The sequence below is a fragment of the Hyperolius riggenbachi genome, chromosome 5, assembly GCF_040937935.1.
Source record: "Hyperolius riggenbachi isolate aHypRig1 chromosome 5, aHypRig1.pri, whole genome shotgun sequence".
Classification (NCBI taxonomy): domain Eukaryota; kingdom Metazoa; phylum Chordata; class Amphibia; order Anura; family Hyperoliidae; genus Hyperolius; species Hyperolius riggenbachi.
In genome coordinates this window covers 253,276,786-253,298,383 of record NC_090650.1, presented here as the reverse complement: position 1 = coordinate 253,298,383, position 21,598 = coordinate 253,276,786, and the positions used below count along the sequence as shown (strand labels likewise).

Genomic DNA, 21,598 nt, shown 5'->3' with positions numbered 1-21,598 from the left:
ATTTACCTGAGAATTCTGGTAAACATCTTTACAGCTCAATCTCTCTTAGCACAATTTTTTGTGATTATTCAGTCCTGATCATTAAGTTAAGTAAGCACCCTCTACATTACTGGCAGATTTATGATGCTAGAATACATGTTTTATTAAGCCCAACTGATCTTTTAGCCAAACAGGTGCCTCTAGTGCACTTGCATTAAAATATATTGCTAGCAGTTTTATTATACCTGTATATTACAGTAGGTTTTATATTCCATATTCTTATGAAACAGGCATTTGATTACTCTTGATTATGATTCTAGAGATCACTTGGCACAAGACTTCTAACTGTACAGTTTCACCAGCTACCTCAGTTTTTAAATAAATGTATAGTCCCTTATATTCCTGTGTACATGTATTCTTCATATACATGTCCACTAAAGATTTACATTTTAATATGGCCATGTCTATAGAATGTTGTAGCTGAATTCTTTTTAGGTTTACATTTTTTACTATTGTTGGTTACACATTATGTTTTACATCAAGGATTGTGGGATGACTGGTTCTGCTTCCAACCGCCAAGGTTTGGTTATGAGAGAAACCAGGAGCACAGTGATGCAGGCTGGTTAGAAAAAGTTGGTGGGAGTACTGGAATATACTCCAGTGTAGGTTGCAATCCCGCAACCGACAGAACCTACGGGACATTAACCGTTCCCATTCGGTATCCAAGACCTGCTATGCAGGTGCTAGTCGGTCACTGATATTTGAACACGTGATGTACAATATTCTACCTCAAAGGGTTAGAGTATAACTGAAAAAAACTGTAGGAGACTCCCAAAATCGTATAATTATAACCCATATGGTTTGTTCATTGTAGGCAAGAGCTAATTATTCCTATACCTTTTCATTTTAAGATCAGATTTTTATTTGGTGGACGCCTCCTACAGTACATTTTATTTATGCCCTTTATATCTCAATGTAGTTTACATATTCAATTCGTAACCATTTTTTTTTTTGGGAAGTTATAGCACCCTAAGCATACATTAGAGACCAACCTGAAATGGCAATATTACACACAACAGGTTGTCCAACATTGCTCCATAAGGTAGTTGCTTAATTAAAATTAATGTGGCTGGCTTAAGAGGCAAATACCACTTCTCTCACCATTAACTTCCCAGCAAAAGGTATTAAAATAATCTGAGCATACATGGCACAATTACAATTTTGCTAAGGAATAATGAGCATACAAAAATATGCAACAGCTGATATGCAGCAAAAGCGCATTACACATGCTCAAGTCAAGCCACCATTAACAGTTTTAACCTCCCTGGCGGTAATGCTATGCTCGGGCTAGCTGCTGGGAGCTCAATGCAGAGTACTGCGTGCAGCAGGATGTTTTACTCACCTCCTGGGGGATCCAGATGTCCGTAGCCATCCTACTTGCTGTCATCGGAGGCTCTGAATCACTCGTGAGATCGCAGTCATTAATGTCACCAATTACAAAGCTGGAGCCCAGGAAGGTGAGTGAGAAGGGGCTGGCTGCTGGTGTTCTGGCAGCATGATTTTTTTTCCTGATTTTAGGGTCTGAATTTTTTTTTAAAAGTCCCTAAAATCCAGAAAATCACACCGCCGGGTTTAAAGAAAACCTGAAGTCAGAATACAGAGGCAAACATTTATTCCCCTATAAACAATGCCAGTTGCGTGTCATGTGGAGCTTTTGGCTTTAGTAGTTTAACACCTCCCTAGCGGTATTGACAGATATACGAGTCAATACAAGACATGCTGTGAACAGTATTGAGGTTCATACATGTCAATACTCTCCTGCACTGTATACTAGACCCTTGCTTGACACATTTTGGCAAGTTACAGGAAAAAAATAGGTTATGAAATTTAAATTTGATCACCTTTTGAACAGAAATCCTGGGGAAACTGGACAGGGAGGTTAAAGTGAACCTCCGGACTAAAAATCTACTCAGTAGAACTGAAAAGGCTTGGTGTTTCTTTAACCACTTAACCCCCCCCCCCAGTGCTAAATTTCTCCGTCCCTCTGCGCACTGCTTCACCCCCAGGGACGGAGAAAGGCGCACTTATTTGTTTACTGGCTGGGAGTGGGCGGGGACCTCGCGCGCACACTCCAGCCAGCCAGCACAGCAGGTGACTAATTGCATGTTAGGAACAAGCGTTCCTAAATCCAATTAGACGCGCCGATTGCGGACACAATGGAGACTGCTTCAAACAGAAGCAGTCTCCATTGATAACAAATAAATGTAAACAAACGTGCAGCGCGCGATCGCGCGCCCCCGCAACCCGCGCGCGCACACACCCCCGCTCTGCAGTGCAATGATTGGTTATGGGGACCCCAGTCCCCAATAACCAATCATATCACAGTAAAAAATGAATGGAAGCAGCGCTGCAATGTACAAATTGCGCTGGTGCTTCAGGGGTAAAACCCCTCCGTTGTGAAGTGGTTAAAGGACTTACGAGGCCAAGTATACAAAAATAAAACAAACAAACAAAGTTAGCTACCTGGATCAGCTTGTAAGGCACGGAGGACGCCGTCCGCGCCCTCCATGCCGTTCCGCCTGGTCCCCGCCGCTGAACAGCCCCCCGAATGGTCCCCGACCGCGTGGCCCGGGTCGGGCTCCCCAGCCTGTACCAAGATGGCCGCCGGAGCTGGCCGCAGCTGCGCAGTCCGCATAGTCGCGAGTGCGGCTGCGCAGCTCTAAGGCCAATCCCCCGATCCACGCTACTGTTACGTGGACCGGGGGTTGGCCTTAGAGCTGCGCAGCCGCACTCGCGGGTATGCGGACTGCGCAGCCGCGGCCCAGCTCTGGCGGCCATCTTGGTACAGGATGAGGAGCACGACCCGGGCCGCGCGGTCGGGAAGCGGTCGGGGGCTGTTCAGCGGCGGGGACCAGGCGGAACGGCACGGAGGGCGCGGACGGCGTCCTCCGTGCCTTACAAGCTGATCCAGGTAGCTAACTATTTTTTTTGTATACTTGGCCTCGTAAGTCCTTTAACAGTTTCACAGCATCAGAACTGTTTTTCTTACCAAAGTATCATTTTAAGCTACATTTTTATCTAAGCTCCACCCATCAAAGAAAAAAAGCCCAGGCTTTTTTCCCCTGATGCTGTGCAGAGCATGATGGGATTTCCTATGTTATTCACGTTGCCTAGCAACTGGTAGAGGTGTTTAGGACACAGGACAGTTGGAATTGTGTCTCATGCTCCCTGTCACTTCCTTTCAACCAAAAAGATGGCTGCCATCATGAATTCAAACATTTGCCTGTTCTTTTAGAACAGTGTGGGTAAGAGATTATATTACCTATTTTAATTAACATAACTAATGAAAGTATGTTTGTTTAGGCTGGAGTTCCTCTTTAAGTCATACCTGCAACAAACACGTAGCCAGTGAAGTAAGACCAGAGCCAAAGCATCTGCATGCTCATTCTGGACCAGTGACTTAAAGGACAACTCAGAGGGATACGGAGGCAACCATATTTAAACAATCGCCCCATTAAAAACAAGCATGCAGCAAATGGTCAAACTTCAGTCAAGCATCGGCAAACTTGTTCAGAGTCTATGGCTAAAAGCATTAAAGACAGGATCAGCAGGACAGGCAGGCAAATTGCATTTTTTTATTTTTATTAAGGAAATATGGCAGCCTCCATATCTCTATCCCTTAGATCAGGGGTAGGAAACCTATGGCTCGGGAGCCATATGTGGCTCTTTTGATGGCTACATGTGGCTCAGACAAATCAGTAGGGGTTGATTCACCAAGCTGCACTGCTGACGTAGCACAGCTTAATGTGGCAGCGCAAGTAACATTTTCAAAAATGTTCAAAGTAGTGCTGTTTCATGCACTACTAACTTACTCGTGCTCCCCCAAAACTAACAGTTGCTCCAGTTTTACCACCCTGGATCCTGTCAGGTCCAGTGACTTTTTAAGATGAGATCCCAGCACTTTCACTGGCCCAATAGGCTGTCGGCCATTTGACAGGCAGCCAATTGGGCCAAAGTGAGGGGATCTCATCCTGCAAAGTGAATCAACCCCCTAGTCAGCTAGCTAATTGTACAAGCTGTTAATCGGTATTTTTCCTGTCTGGCACTCAGGAAAATTGCTGATGTTGCTGACACCCAAGAGAAGCTGAAGACGTGTCTGACACTTCGGCTGCCCGGTCGATCAACTGCATACACATCACCATGGAAATAGGGACCTGAGCCCTCTGCTGCGCATGCGCACTGTCCCAATTTGAAACATTGTATTGCTCTCACAGAATTACATTTTAAAATGCGGCGTTTGTGGCTCTCAGCCAAAAAGGTTCCTGACCCCTGCCTTAGATAATCTTTAAAGTACCGTATCTGAGGCAGCGCATCAGGACAAGCGTCACTTTATTAGAAAAAAAAAAAACCAATGACAGTCTATACTCTGCAGGTTACCTTTTAAAATATTTCTTCACTAAGTATTGCCTCTGCCTAGTACAGTGAAGTATACTTTTCCACCTCCATTCAAGAGTGCTTATGCATGATCTCAATTAAAGCACACGACCCAAAAGCAAAGCTACACAAGGTGAACGCAGAAGTAAGTTCATACTAGATCCATAGGTCCACATTCCTCTATGCATTGTCATTTCTACATTTTCCATTCCTTTGGTTAAATCAGTCACCCTCCCATTACATCTTCTTCCCTGCTCCATTCACTTCCATTAAGAGGCATACATGTGAGGGAGATTAATGGAGAGGGGGGGGGCAGGGGAGGAGGTGGAGAGAGAACAGGAAGCCTGCCTCAAACAGTCTGAAAATTTGACTTTAGCCAAAAGTCAAATTTTCAAACAGTGATTTCAGGGACTAGGGGTGGAGGGGGCTTGAATGAGGTGAGGCACGGACAACGCGCAGAGGTATGTGGATCCAGCATGAGCATACCTCTGCTTACCTTAGGTAGCTTTGCCTCAGGTGCAAAATAAATAAATAAAAATAAAAAACAAAATAAACCCACACCTCAAAATCAGGTGGCATGTAAACTATTCCTATCCTTTCACACTTTTCCAAAATGTGATCGACTGAAGAGAAATCTGCTACACCTGAGCGAGGATGGGGTCCAATTCCTTTCGCATACAAAGTGGTAGTCTCAAAGATGTCTTAAAACTTCAATTAGCCATTTCTGCACACTCCATCATTCAACAAGTAAACATCTGTCTTTTGAATCTACCTTGATCTTCGAGATCTTTAACCCCCTTGCCAGTCCAATTCCCGCGGCAAGGGGGCAGCACAGCACCTTTTAATTTATTTTTTCTTCAAATCATGTAGCGAGCCCAGGGCTCACTACATGATAGCCGCTTAGCAGCGGCATCCCCCCCACCCACTCCGATCGCCTCCAGCGATCAGAGTAAGCAGGAAATCCCGTTCAGAACAGGATTTCCTGCTGGGCTTCCCCGGTTGCCATGGCGACGGGGCGGGATGACATCACCGACGGGATGTCAGAGGGAATCCCGATCCACCCCTCAGCGCTGCCTGGCACTGATTGGCCAGGCTGCGCAAGGGGTCTGGAGGGGGGCGGCGCGGCGGATAGCGGCGAATCGGCGGCGATCGGAATACGCACGCAGCTAGCAAAGTGCTAGCTGCGTGCAGTTAAAAAAATAAATAAATTAAAAAAAAAAGTATGCAAGTCAGCCCAGCGGGGCCTGAGAAATCCTCCTGCGCAGGTTACCCCGAGCTGAGCTCGGGATAACCGGCGAGGTGGTTAATTCAGTTTATGAAAAGTCCAGGGAAGGTACACCAGCGATCAGCGTGCACGACCACGTGAGCACAAATGCAAGCGCAGCAGCGATTTTTAAAGCAGGATGTAGTTTCTACATCCTAAAACATACAGCAGCACTAACTGGTTTCTGTTCAATCCAGTGGAGTTCATACTCCTTTCCATTGGCAACGTTTTTTTAGCAATGTGCCTGGTACACACTTTCACCATTGATTGGCCAATTAATGACCAACTTTACCACCTCTATGTTTTATGAGGGTTTACCTACACATTCTGCTCATAGTATTAAATATCTGCTGACCCTTATACTACATGGAGGTGGTAAAATTGGTCAGGGATTGGCCAATCATGAGTGTGTACCAGGCTTTAGAGCTTGTGATTTGAAGAACCCTTGCCAATACAATTCTGTGCGTGATCCCACTGGAGGGACAATTAAAAATCCCCCCTAGCATTGCATTAGAAAGAGCTTTACAACTTACAAGTGTTTTAGAAAAGCACTGCAAGTGGGTCCCAGGCCTTAAGGTCCGTATACACCCAATTTTTATCTGTAGATGACTGGCCAATTTTACCACTTCCATGTATTGTGATGAGAGCATGCCTAGTCTGTTCATAGTATTCAAAATCTGTTGGCCTCAATACATGGACGTGGTAAAATTGGCCAGTCATTTGCAGATTAAAATTGGATATGTGTATGGAGCCTTTAAGTACCCCGATAGCTCATAGGGACTAAAGGTACCCATAGACCTGACAATTATGGGAAGATAAGAGAAATTCAATTAGAGATAAATTTGTCTTGTCGAAGATGCCAATATACTACAGGCCGATTCCCATCCTATTTCAGCATGGCATTTTCAAGGAATTGGCTGAGCCTTCTGCATCCACACACCCCTCCAATGTATAAATGTGCCTCCCAGTGTGTGCATTTATGCATCACCTGTCCTGTAGCAGAATCCGCATGGTGACCGTCCAGCTTGCCGGGTTGTAACAGTCGCGTACACTCTTGCAGCACATAGCGTCTGACATCAGGCACTATGCACCGCTAGCGTGTATGAGTATGTGGAACCAGGGAAAAAAGGACAGACACTACGTGGAGGCTGACACCGGAAAGGTAATATAAATTCACACATGGGGCGGGGCACATTTATACATTGCAGCAGCGCTTTCATCATTTTGTTGCCAATTCAAAATTCGACATCTTGCAGCATACACGATCAAATATGCAACCAATTTCCATCCTGAAATTGGTCGCTTTGTCAGTTGGGCATGCACTTGGCAGCACCGATTTTCATCCAATTTGATAATAATCAAACTGGATGGTTGATCGTCACCAAGTCGGCTGATGTATAGCCACCTTAGGACCCACTAGGAAAATTTGAGACCAGAACAAAAAGCCCTCTTACAAAATATACATAAAAAATAATGTTTAATATAAAAATGTATGAAGTAATAAGCATATGATGGCTGCCAAATTCCGATTTTAACAATACCAGTTGCCTGGCATTCCTGCTAAACTGATAGTTTCTAAATCCCACACCTGAAACAGGCATGTGGATAATTGTCAGATTTCAGTAAGGGCCTTTTTCCACTACCATGGAAACCGGGCCAAATCCACAGAGTTATGCCGCAGGCGAATCGCTGGGGGAAACTTTGCCATAGGAAATAATGCTGCAGCCCAAATCGCTTGCCCTAGCGATTTGGCCGGCACTGCCCTCAGTTTTCATGCGGGAGACTGCGGATCCATCCCATTGCCTTGCATGGCGTATCGCAGCTGCCCGTGGTGGCTAAAGGAAACTGGCCCTAAGACCTCTTTTCCACAGTTGTACTGTGTGCTCAGCAAGCAGTTACCAGGCAGCATGGAGCAGTTGCTAGTTTGAGAAGCATTTCACTGCCTATCAACTGTCCGTGGAAAATAGGCCTAAGAAACATCTGATCTTCATGCTTGTGCAGGTTCTATGGCTAAAAGTATTAAAGGGAGTCTGAAATGAAAAAAACAAAGCAAAACCAGCTACTCAATTAAGGAGAAGGAAGGGTTTGGGTCCTATAGAGCCTTCCCATTCTCTTCTGTCTCCTCGTTCCCCTACAGGCTCCCCCGTTAGCAGTCCACGATTGCTCTTAGTCGTTGGGTGGGCTTCGGTAGTCTTCAGAAGCACTGGGGCTTCCAAAGAAAGGCTGCTCCATACTGTGCATGCGCGAGCTCCCTCTCACGCATGCGCAGTACAGAGCTGCCCATCTTCGGGCACAAGAGTGCTTCTGAAGACTACCAAATTCTCCCACGTTGAGAGATTCAAACAGAGTCACCTGCAAGGGAACAAGGACACCAGGAGGAGAACAGTAAGGCTGTATATACACTGTTCCCTAACCCTGTCCTCAAGGCCCACCAACAGTGCATGTTCTGTGGAAATCCACATATGTAGCTAATCAGCTCTGCTGAGGCACCAATTACCTCACCTGTGAATGTTTGTGGTTTTCTGCAAAACGTACTGTTCATGGGCCTTGAGAATAGTGTTGGGGCACATCAGCAAGAGATCCAGCATGCCAAATTATTTCACCTGCATAGGGCTCTAGTCACTAAGGGCAGTTCAGTAAAATAAATTTAGTTGGCAAAATACTGCATTCAGTATTTCACACTTTGTTCCCCAAATTCGCTAAAGATCTTATGCATGAGGCAATTTACCAAACAAACATGCTTATGCCTCAATTCACTAAGCCGTGCTCGGTAAGGGTCAGTTCACACTTGCTTTAAAACCGTATCCGTGGCACCGGTTTTTGACGCAGACCAAAACAAGAGCCACAGATACCAATGTTAAAACCGGAGAGTCCGGATTTGGATGTTTTTCACGGACCCCCGATACACGGAGGGGTAGTGAAAAGAGCGCAGAAGGGGCATCCAGGTGAGGGAGGAGGGTCCTACCCCCTCCCCACCACTGTGCCCATTGGGCCCCCTTCCTGGCTGCTGCCCCCTCCAGCTCAGCACCCCCCCCCCCCCCAAACAGAGCTGGGGGAACTGTTTTTTTTAAGGCAAACAAACCTGGGAATGTATGCTGCAAAGGGCAGCACGAATCTGTTGGCATTCCGTTTTAGAAATCCAGAGCCTGGAGCGCGGATTGCGCTCTGCAACCGCATCTAGGGTGGCCCGACCCTAAGTGTCACTTACCAGTCGTGTAGCAGGTCAGCGGTGAGGCAGGAAGCTATTTGTATGAGTCAGGGTTTTCTGTCCAGTGCATCTTTGACATTCCTTTACATGTGGTGAAGCCACCAGGGGGAGCTCCACAGAATAGAGATTTTCACATCTAAAGGAATGCAGAAAAGACTCAAAAAAAGTCACCTTCCTCTGCTCTGTAAGTGAAGACCCACCCGATACCCCATCGCAACAAAGTGAGAAGCACGGCTGTGTGACTCTCCCTGTTGGCTGCCTGGCTCTTCCTAAAAGCTGTCAAATCTATCACAGAGAGAGCATGAAAAGTGAGTTATTGGCTGCCATGAGCTGGAGAATACTACAGAACACTTCTGCATGGTTTACCAAATGCAGAAATCTTTGTGAATTGCTCTGACATTTTCTGAGGCATTTACCGCACAAGTCTAATTTACCTCACTAGTCGGTAATACTAATTTTCTGTGCAGTAATAGATTCAGTGAATTGTAATTTGGGAAGGGGATTGGTAAAATCTGCTGTTTTCAGCATTACCAAATACAGTAATGCTTAGTGAATAGATCCGATTGTTTTCTCCCTTGCGCCACCTTCTCTGTCATGCACCACACATTGGCCGAATTGCCATATGTGATGGACGAGCAGTCAGACCAGAAAACGCAATCTGTTTCCTGCCTTGATTGTCGTTGCGCTGCCAAATCAGAATCTTATGTCTGTCTTCATGAAACCTGGCCCTGTGACTTGCTAATTAAGCCAGAGGGGTACAACAGTTTGTTCAAGCTGATCTCACACTCAGATGTTAACCAACCAGGAGTCTTTTCAGAGCCAAGGAAGCTAATCCCAGCAGGAGATCAGACTACCCAGAAAAAGCGTCTCCATGGTTCAAAAGGGATAGGATGCATGTGATTTATGATTTCTGCTTAAAGGAAAACAGAGTGTCACCCAGAGGTGGGAGTAGTGTATTCGGATTTGCTAAAATTTGACCAACGTCGTGGTATACAAATCATAATCATACCTCGTTCGGTTGAGTTATGGACCCCTAGGTAACCATACGCCCTAACACCCGCATTCAAGGTATCATTAATCGGTAGGTTCTGGGGATCGATAATATGTAATTATTTGTGTGCCGGCCACATAGGTCAGCCTAGAGAAAATGTCAGGGTTATGGGGCTTGTGAAAGGCCCTGCCCAGATGTGATTACCATAGTCCGGCCCGGGGGCCGACTCTGGAAGCCTGCCTCTGAACGCAGCTCCATTAAAAGTAAATGAGCTGCCCGGGCAACTCAGTCCTCCCCTGTGTACCATCACCTGATCAAGCCAGCCAGAGGACCATGCAGCTGGCAGCCATTTTCCTGGACTGAAACAAAGGACATTCTCCATGTGCTCAGATTTTCCCAGAAAGGACTTATTTCCACGAACTTTAAGTATCCGTTTTCTCCATTTTTATTTTCTATACTGTGTTTTCAATTTGTCTCCATAATTGTTGATGTTAACGATTTTCTGTATATATTAATTTATATTGCATTTTTAATAAACCGACGCTATAGTCATTTTATTGATTCAGCTACCCTGCTATTCAGCCGCACAAACTGAACCCTGACTTCTGAAGAGATGGGATCTGTGTTGTGCTGAAAGTATCAAGATAGCGCTATCTAGTTAGCCCTATCGAGAAACTAACAAATTCGTTGGTAGTAGCTGAAAACACAATATTTTTTTATATATACAAAGAGACTGTAGCCAGTACCCCTCCCCAAAAGTTTTATTTTATTTGGCATGGAAATGTCCGGGAACTACAAGAACATGTGCCTGGCAGACCTGCAAAATCTTTGCCAAGCGAGAGGCATTGACATCTGCCGCAAGCAACAGGACCTGATAACAGACTTGTACAGATGGGATAGCCAGCAACTGCGGGAGCTGGATGTGTCCGCTGAGGTGGACGCCAGCCCATCTGACTCACGTTGAGGGGAACCAGAGACTGAAGATCCTGAGCGTACATAGGTTGAGCAACCTGTGGGCAATGCAGCAACAGTTACAGGAGACTGTCAGTGTGGACCCCGATCTCAGAGTTCCTCCGAGTACTCGCCCGGAACCGGCCAGTACTGGAATGTCCATTTGTGCTGACCCGGTAATGCAGCTGGCATTACGAAAGCTGATGGACACTGACCTGGAAACGTACCCACAGTACATGGCGGAGCAAAAGCGTGAGGAGCGAGAGCGCCAGGCTGCAGAAGCGCGTGAGGCGCGCCAAGCTACAGAACAGGAGCTCCAACGACAGCATGAACTGAACATGGCAAAAGTTCAACTGGCCAGCCGGAGTTCACCGCCCAGCCTCCCTGCTGAAGGAGCATCACCCGTAAGTGCAAAATTTAAATTTGCTAATATTGAAAAAGAGACAGACATTGACTTGTTTTTGCGGTCTTTTGAAAAAGCATGCCGTCAGTATTGTCTGTCCCAAGACCAGTGGGCCAGACATTGACACCTTTGCTGCGCTACAAAAGTGCTTGATGCTTTCACAGAGTTACCTGCGGAAAAAGATAATGATTATGCAGCTATAAAAGACGCTATCATTACTAAATACCAGCTGACGCCAGAAGCCTATCACAAAAAGTTCAGGACCTGGCAAAAAAAAAAAAAATATATACTGACTCTTAGCGAGATGTGGTCAGCAATTTACTCACCACACTCCGCCAGTGGACTCTAGGCCTCACCAAAGGGTCTTATGATGTCCTGGAGGACTTGATAGTCCTAGAACAGTTTCTGAACATTCGCCCGGCTGATGTACAACAGTTTGTGCTGGAGTGCAAGCCTGCGTCAGCAACTGTCGCTGCAGACCTTGCTGAAACCTTTGCGACTACCCGGGTGCCTGACACACGCAGAACTGCACCATCCAGCTGGAGAGGGGGTCAGCCCAATACTCCGGCAGACTCTCCTGCCCCTGTGAGCCGTCCGCCACAGAGGCCACCCAGCGCAGCTGCTGCGCCCAGGCCTGCAGCCCCTGAGGGAGTCACCTGTCACTACTGCCGCCAGCCCAAACACATGAAATTTGACTGTCCGGAGCGGAGGCAGACACCACCAGCACCTAGATCACCTGTACCTCACCCACGGCAAAGGCAATCAGCCAGCAAACCACAGCCTGGATCATCAGATTTTGTTCTGTTTGCCCGCGGAAAGGAAATCCGGGACCGAACCGACCAGCAGCAGCCTATTAGAGTGGACAAAGTTGTTAACAGATTCCGAGACACCGGAGCTGATATCACAGTTCACTCACACCTGGTGCCAAAGGAGAGCATCAGCTCCAGCCGATCCCTTGCCCTTACTGGAGTAGAGGGCACGCTTTTACACATAGCCCAAGCGAGAGTGAAGCTCGACTCGGGGGTTCAAGAAAGGGTTGTTGGGGTTGTGAATGATCTCCCAGTCTCTGTTGCTGGGGACTGATTTGGGCAAGCTTGTGTCCTATTATGAACCTGCCACAACCGCCTTGTTGCTCACAGAAGGAGATGGACTCTCCGCCCACCACCAGATACTTTACACACTTGGGAGAGCACCAGGGGAAGGTGGATTGAATGTGCCCAGTTCAAGGGTACCGGGTTCAATAGTGCCTGCTTCAAAGGTACCTGAGTTTGATGTACCAACTGTCTGTAGTGATTAAGATGTAATTGTACCTGTGTTTAATGTACAAACTGTCTGATTGAAATGTTACTGTACCTGTCACTGTTCTTAATGCATGTGTCGATGTAAAAAAAATGTCAATTCTTGTAATGCTAATGATGTGCCTGTGATAGCAGTCACCCCGGGTGCTGCCAGAATTGTGGGCTCCGCACTGAACTCCTCGTTCAGTACTGACCCCGGAGGTGAGGACCTTCAGCCACTGACTTCATGTGTCATGGGCCAGCTGGTTGAAACTGACAGCGCTGTACTCACAGCAGCACTACAAAGTGACCCAAGCCTGGAGGCGCTCAGGCAGCAAACCTCTGAGCCCCTCGCAGATGGGGCCGCTTTCAAGGTGTACTGGGAAGGTGGGAGACTGTACAGCGAGTCTGTACAGCCCCCTACCGGTAGATCACATGCGAATACCAAATGGCTTGTGGTCCCGAGTGCGGTCAGGGGACATGTGTTGAAATCCGCACATGGTAATCCTCTGACAGGGCACTCAGGTGTCCACAAGACACTTGCCTGTATTTGGAAACAGCTTTATTGGCCCAGGATGAACAGGGATGTAGCAAACTACTGCAAAGCATGTGCTGTCTGTCAGGGGCTGGGAAGGTCCAGGGATTCCCGCGGGGTTCCCTTAGGTCTACAGCCACTTAGCAGGGAACCCCTGCGTGGGCTGGCTGTTGACCTACCCAACCTACTGCCGGTTGTAAGCAGTCCTGGCAGACGCCACATCCGAACGCAGTGGCGCAACCAACCTGTCCAGAAAGGTCCATTTCGGGTCAAACCTGAGGGTAGCGGACAGCAACCTGTCCATGTGAACCGAGCAACAGGCTCCAATGGGTTATCCCGCCGTACCGGCAGCTTGAGACCCGTCGGCCAGATCAGCGGCAACGCCACACCTTGTAGATGCGTGGCTGAAGCCTTTTTTCTGGGGGGGGGGAAAGGGGGGGGGGTGTGACGGACGATCCGTCAGATCAGAAAACGCAATCGGTTTCCAGCCTCGATTGTCGTTGCGCTGCCAAATCAGAATCTTACTTATGTCTGTGGATACCAGGCAGTCCAGCCTGGGGGGTCTCTGCTGTCTTCATAGGAGTTAGAGTTCTTTTCATGAAACCTGGCCCTGTGACTTGCTAATTAAGCCAGAGGGGTACAACAGTTTGTCCAAGCTGATCTCACACTCAGATGTTAATTAACCAACCAGGAGTCTTTTCAGAGCCAAGGAAGCTAATCCCAGCAGGAGATCAGACTACCCAGACAAAGCGTCTCCATGGTTCAAAAGGGAAAGGATGCATGTGATTTATGATTTCTGCTTATTAAAGGAAAACCGAGTGTCACCCAGAGGTGGGAGAAGTGTATTCGGATTCGCTAACATTTGACCAACGTCATGGTATACAAATAATCATACCTCGTTCGGTTAAAGAGACTGAAGCGAGAATAAATCTCGCTTCAGAGCTCATAAATAGCAGGGGCACGTGTGCCCCTGCTAAACCGCCGCTATAGCGCGGCTTAACGGGGGTCCCTTCACCCCCAAAACGACCACTGCGACACTGGGTCGCAGATTTGGTCATGATTTATTGCTTCCTGGAGGCAGGGCTAACGGCTGCAGCCCTGCCTCCAGTCGCGTCTGTCAGCGGCGCATCGCCGCCTCTCCCCCGCCCCTCTCAGTGAAGGAAGACAGAGGGGCGGGGGAGAGGCGGAGATACGCGCTGACAGACGCGCGTGGGGCAGGGCTGCGGCGGCTAGCCCTGCCCCAACCAGGAAGCGCTCCCCGGGTGTATCGAGGGGGATTTGGGGGTGAAGGGACCCCCGTTAAGCCGCGCTATAGCGGCGTTTTAGCAGGGGCACACGTGCCCCTGCTATTTATGAGGTCTGAAGTGAGATTTATTCTCGCTTCAGACTCTCTTTAAGGAGTTATGGACCCCTCGGGAACCATACGCCCTAACACCCGCATCCAAGGTATCATTAATCGGTAGGTTCTGGGGATCGATAATATGTAATTATTTGTGTGCCGGCCACGTAGGTCGGCCTAGAGAAAATGTCAGGGTTATGGGGCTTGTGAAAGGCTTGCGATTACCATATAGTCCGGCCCGGGGGCCGACTCTGGAAGCCCGCCTCTGAACCCAGCTCCATTAAAAGTAAATGAGCTGCCCGGGCAATTCAGTCCTCCCCTGTGTACCATCACCTGATCAAGTCAGCCAGAGGACCATGCGGCTGGCAGCCGGTTTCCTGGACTGAAACAAAGGACATTCTCCATGTACTCAGATTTTCCCAGAAAGGACTTATTTCCACGATCATCAAGTATCAGTTTTCTCCATTTTTATTTTCTATACTGGGTTATCAATGTGTCTCCATAATTGTTGCTTTTAACGGTTTTCTGTATATATTAATTTATATTGCATTTTTAATAAACCGACGCTATCATTTTATTGATTCAGCTACCCTGCTATTCAGCTGCACAAACTGAACGCTGACTTCTGAAGAGACGCTACTATTGTATTGTTGCAAGCTAGACAGAATAGTGTGTGTTTAACCGTTTTTTATTTGTAGATCTAGGCTCAGCCAGTCAATGCGTTCCTCTGTCTCAGGAAACAGAGGTGGTGGCAGTTATACCCTGAAAGTGTGTAATTTGTAAATTACCGTAACTCACAAGCTCCCTCCAAATCGGTCTGCTGCCCAAATCCCAGCGGTTTCTGCGCACCGATCGTGACCACAGCTTGCATGGTCTGTGTGCTAAAACCGATTGGAAGGCAATTTGCTGTCTAGCCACGAGGGGTCCTGTGACACCATAGGGACAGGAGAAGTAACTAGCCTTTTGGCTAGCGATGCATCTATACTGCATATTCCACAAAAATGTGGACTGAGGGATAGTGCTCTCACCCCTGCCAGATGACCTTAGTAGATAATCAGCTATGCAGCGACACTAATTACCTCACCTGTGAAAGTGAGGTTTTCTGTAAAACATGCACTGTTGGTGGTACATGGAGAGGGTTGGGCTAAATAAAACTCAGCCTAGGACGCAAAGGACTAACTCCACTGAGAATCTATTGTGTGGGCCCCGATGCCCTCCCCCTAGCAGATCAACTCACCCCAAGAAAACTGTTCTCTGTACCCTTTGCCATATGACATTTTGTCCAGCCTCTCCTCTTCCTACATAGCGACAGAATACATCACTAGCCTACAGGCTAGTGACACAGCTGTACAGCCTCAGCCCTGGAACATGCACTAAGAGATCAACTCCCAATCCCTGCAGGGTGATATACCTTGTATGTGGTATTACTTTGTATTGAAAGCTTAAAATCTGAATTAAGATGATTTATCTGCCTCAGGTAAGGTTTATTTATGGATTATTCACCACCCATACAGACAAATCTTTAATGAGCCTGCTCCCATGTGTTTCTCAGCCACATGTAATTTATGACCTAATTACTGGTCACACTGCAGTCTGACTGCCCTAATTGCCAATAAACTTTGCTTCGGGTGCTAGATATTTTGCTATTACAATGAAATACAGAACTCGTGGTATGTATAACAAGTAGAGTATAGTACTGTATTAGCTAGGCCTAATTTTATCATCAACTCAAGCAACCAAAAACTGCAGTTATCCAGCATCAGTCAATCCCCACTGGTGCTGGATAATGGGTGGTTTGCTGTAGTATGAGTGGAGAAATACACACTTTTCTGGCATTACCTCAGTTACCTTTCTAGCTACCAGGTTTCTTTATATAAAAAAATGCTCTGCTTTTTTTTCAATATGAGATATATGTTTACACACACACACACACACACACACACACACACACACACACACACACACACACACACACACACACACACACACACACACACACACACACACAGATAAAACTGCAATTTACTGAAAATCTTAATGGTTTTTCATGTATTCCCTCAAGCAAGTATTTGGCAAAGATGCCATCTTTTAAAAGAATAAAGGCCCAGTGCACACCAAAAACCTCTAGCAGACCCTCAAAATGCTAGAGGTTTTTGAAGCAAATTTCAGAGCGATTCTAGGCATGTTTTGTAAACATGCCTAGTGGTTTTTGGAGAGTTTGCGTAGCAGATTACAAATATTGTTGCAGTAAAGCTGTTACTGGACAGCTTAACAAAAACACCTGGAAAACTGCTCTGATCTAGAGTTTCTCAGAGCAGTTTTCCGCTTTCCTATACTTTAACATTGAGGCAGAAACACCTCCAAAATCTAAAAAATGCTGCAGCCCCCGAGTTTGCATTTGTGGAAAAAACGACTGCTCTGGTGTGCACCATCCCATTCACTTTCATTAGCCAAGCGGTTAACCCCCTGCAAGCATTTTAAAAACCGCTCTGGTGTGCACCAGCCCAAAGAGTACTCAAAACTGTGTAGCTAATTTAACAGCCTATAAAAGAGTTCAGCAAAAAAAATAAAAAAATAAATCCATCAGCAAGATGTTCTCACCTGGCCTGTAATTCCTGTGATAAGGGCAACTTTTTTGGATTTGCCACCGTTTGACGGAGAGCTGGATCCACTTCCCTGGTTGCATGCCATGCTTCACAGCGTGGGACGATTTGCTTGCAGAGTAGACTAGCTGCGTGCAGTGATGCCTAAGTCACAGAGAGGAAGAAAGGAAAGAAGGAAATGACAGGTAAGACAGGTTGAACAGCTGCCAGTGGAGAAAGGCGTGGAAAAGGGAATTAGATTTCTACTGGAGCCTGACGCCCTGCAAAAGCAGAGAATGGGACAGAACAATTACCATACTAAAAGAAAGGAAGGTGTGGAAAATGTCAGTCAGTGGCTCATGAAAGGGAGTGTTTCAATAAGGAAATAGAGAGGACTAGTGACAGCAGGTGCAAGCACATTACATCAACGAGATCTCAAACACCTAAGATCCAAGCTCTGCAGACAAGACCCATAAAACAGCACAGCACCTCGGACTTGATTTCAATGCACAACCAAAACATTTACAGATATTCGCTAGTCATATGTAAGGCCATAAGGAAAGATGAAATGGCAAAGCCGAACAATGGACAGTTTTTCCACACTTGGGGAGTCTAGTTTACAATACTTGTACAGTAAATTGGTAACATAACCTTGATTTGAGCTTTCTGGAAGCCTAACAAGCACACTGCAAACCAAAAACCATTAATTACTTAGAGTGCTGTGTTCACTCCCCGTCGGAAATGGCGATTGGCGACGGGCGTGCAGGAAGCGGTGAATTAAATAAGTATCGATAATGCTCGGATAATTTTCCTCAGCTGCTCATTTATTCACTTCCTCTTTCGCACCTGATATTGAATGCAGCGGCTCCCACAGCAGCCAATCGGTAATCTCAGCTGCAGGCAAGGCCCTGCCCATTACACGCCCCTTTACTTTGTCACACAGACAGATTATTGTGGTCCTGCCCCTCCGCCTGTCACACCGACGGACGCTATGGTTCCACCCATTGCCTTCCCCTCCGCCTGTCAAACAGACAGCTCTAAGGTTACTGCTCGGCAGATACAGTACCTAGTAGGCAAAAGGACCTTAGTGACGTCACCCTGACACGGGACCGCTGTGCACATCGCCTGGTACTGTAAGAACTCGCTGCAAATTTCCCACTAGTGAGAGCAGTCGCATTTCCGGGTTCGGCTGTAGGTGGGATCTACCAGCTCATCTGCATGACACGCTATCTTATCACATTTGTGATGGCGGATCAGACGCTTTCCGATTTCTGGAAGGGTACACGTGTTCGTTTGTGACAGAACAAACCGGATGTTGCACTTGTTTATTCAGTCAGTAGAGGATGCTGAAAATGAGTTATGGGCTGACTTTCAAGGAATTAAGTCTAATGCGATGGTGACTATTATGTTTGTCCTGTGAGGAGGACCGAAGACTTTACAAATTTTGCTTCCGCCTTACTATGTATAGAAGTATAAAAATGTCATTCAATAGATTGGTAATCTAAAATGCACACATATTTCAACAGTCAAATGGCTTCAAATGGTTTCTTTTGCTCTAATTTGTGTACAATGCTTTAGGGCTACAGGTAAGCATCATACACACACTTGACTTGAATTCATTTAGTGTGTGTACAAGACTGCTTAATGCAAATCTGAAGTGGATTTAAAATAAACAGATACCTATGAAAAGGGAAGGCTTTGGGTTGTATAGAGCCTTAAAGGGATACTGTAGGGGGGTCGGGGGAAAATGAGTTGAACTTACCCGGGGCTTCTAATGGTCCCACGCAGACATACTGTGTTGGCGCAGCCACTCACCGATGCTCCGGCCCCGCCTCCAGTTCACTTCTGGAATTTCTGACTTTAAAGTCAGAAAACCACTGCGCCTGCGTTGCCGTGTCCTCGATCCTGCTGATGTCACCAAGAGCGCACAGCGCAGGCCCAGTATGGTCTGTGTCTGCGCAGTACACTCCTGGGGACATCAGCGGGAGCAAGGACATGGCAACGCAGGCGCAGTGGTTTTCTGACTTTAAAGTCAGAAATTCCAGAAGTGAACTGGAGGCGGGGCCGGAGCATCGGCGAGTGGCTGCGCCAACATAGGATGTCTGCGGGGGACCATTAGAAGCCCCGGGTAAGTTCAACTCATTTTCCCCCGACCCCCCCTACAGTATCCCTTTAAAGAGAACCTGAACTGAAAGTAAAAAGTCAAAATAACCATACACAGGTCATGCTTACCTCCTGTGTAGTTTACTGCTCAATCTCTTACTCCTCTTCTGCGTCCCATTTGTCCAGTGTGATCAATGGAATTCTCTGTCCTCCATTTTAAAAATGGCCATTACCCAAAACAGCTTCCTGGGCAGCACACTGTTAAACTGTAATATCCACTTGAGCCATAGGGAAACATGGGTGATTACCTTGCACATTCAGTTGTAACTGACAGCTGCTGATATATAACTGACAGCAACTGGTATATTTCAGTTCTGACTAAATATTGTCAGAACTGGAAAGGGATCACTGTAAGAAGAAAGTAGTAGCAGTAGGGTATTGTACTGTGTTAGCCATCAGTAAAAGCAAGACGTTTTAAATCAGGATGATACCATTTATTGGCTAACTACAAATGAATAAGAATAAACAAGCTTTCGGCCTTGCAGCCTTCGTCAGGTTTACATCCTGTTAGTTTGCAAGCTGGTGGTACAGACAGCTTATATACATGCAACATCAAAAGGGAAAACAGATATTTTTTTCAAGCATAAATACATCATTAAGATGCCTTAATACAAACAGACCATCTAAATGGGGTAAGATAAGGATCTTGTTTACTTAAACCTCTGTGTATCGCAAACCTACAGACCGTCCCACATACCTAAGATATGACAGTTTTCATCCCAAGCACATTAAGAACTCTATAATTTACAGCCAAGCTATAAGGTACAACCGGATTTGTTCTGACAGGATGGACAGAGACAAGCACCTGGATCACCTTAAGAACACTTTCATTAAACAAGGTTACAGTCCTCCCATGGCTGAGGCCCAAATCAGGAAAGCCAGCAACATCCCCAGGACTGAACTCCTCAAATATATGCAAAACCAGAAAGAGGAACGTGTCCCTTTGGTTGTCACCTACAACCCACACCTGGAAATCTTAAGGAGGATTGCTAAGGAACTTCATCCCATTTTACACAAGGATCACAGACTGAGAACGATATTCCCTAAACCTCCACTCTTGTCATATCGGCAACCACACAATCTAAAACAGATGATTGTCAGGAGCTCTTTGAATAGGCCTCAACAAAACGGAACATCACCCTGCCGACAAAAAATATGTGGGACCTGCAGACACATTTACTCCACTGACAGGGTAACGATACCAGGTTCACAACAGGAGTACAGAATACAAGGTACATTTTCTTGTGGGTCCACCAATCTGGTATATCTGATCATGTGTGCTAAATGCCCCAATGTTATGTACGTGGGAGAAACTGGACAAACTCTGCGCAAACGTATGAATGGACACAGGCACACTATTAATGATACCAAATCTGGACTCCCAGTTGCTACACACTTTTGGTCCAACGGACACAGCATGGATGATCTTCGTGTCACTGCCCTGAAGGGCGGCTTCAAAACGTCAAATGACCGATTAATAGCAGAAACGAAATTTATAAATTGTTTCAAAGCTGTGCAGAAGGGTCTGAATAAGGACAACAACTTTCTATATTGGTATGAGATTGATGATATATGAACTGTCTCAGCCACCCTAGCTGAACTTGTGAACTAAGAATTTACGATACCTCTGGGTCAATCCTAATACCAGGTCTGTGAGCAATAAAGTAAACAAGGATCCTCATCTTACCCCATTTAGATGGTCTGTTTGTATTAAGGCATCTTAATGATGTATTTATGCTTGAAAAAAATATCTGTTTTCCCTTTTGATGTTGCATGTATATAAGCTGTCTGTACCACCAGCTTGCAAACTAACAGGATGTAAACCTGACGAAGGCTGCAAGGCCGAAAGCTTGTTTATTCTTATTCATTTGTAGTTAGCCAATAAATGGTATCATCCTGATTTAAAACTTCTTGCTTGTAAGAAGAAAATGGTGAGCTTCTGAAAGGAACTGATGTTGAGGTTAGTATGTAATATTCATTTGCAGCTACGTCATGTGTTTATTTTAAATAATTTTACTCACTTCAGGTTCCCTTTAAGGTGGATACACACATCAGATAAAAGTCTTTGGAAAATTAAAGATCACAGACCAATTTTACCTCCTTCCATGTAGTATGAGAGTATACGCTACACAGTGTATTCTATTGAGCTGAACTCCCCATCAGATAAAAATCTTTGCAAGATGCTGTACACAAAGATGTTGTACACATGCAAAAGATCAGTTCCTGCAAAAGATCCGTTCCTGCAAAATGCACTCATAGTTTATATCTGTAGATCTCCTACACACCTTGTTTAACGGACAATCATCTGCAGATCAGATCCACCAGGATGGATCTTTGGATCTGCAGATGATTGTTTGATCTGCACATGAATGTCTGTTAACCTCCCTGGCGGTAAGCCCAAGTCCGACACAGTGTCGGGCTAGCCGCCGCAGGGGATCACATGGCCCCAGATCACATGTTTTATATTGTTAG

The 21,598-nt window shown here is 46.2% G+C and overlaps 1 protein-coding gene across 1 annotated transcript in view; it reads right to left on the bottom strand.

Annotated features, from left to right (window-relative positions):
* The window catches only part of GMDS (GDP-mannose 4,6-dehydratase), an 863,777-nt gene extending 845,974 nt beyond the window's left edge, over positions 1-17,803 (bottom strand). Inside the window, exons 1-2 of the mRNA XM_068234599.1 lie at positions 17,675-17,803; positions 16,983-17,128 (exon numbers count right to left, since the gene is read on the bottom strand). Coding sequence (XP_068090700.1) covers positions 16,983-17,072 — 90 coding nt within the window. The 5' untranslated portion in view covers positions 17,073-17,128; positions 17,675-17,803. The remainder of the gene's footprint in view (positions 1-16,982; positions 17,129-17,674) is intronic.
* Between the last annotated feature and the right edge of the window lie 3,795 nt (positions 17,804-21,598).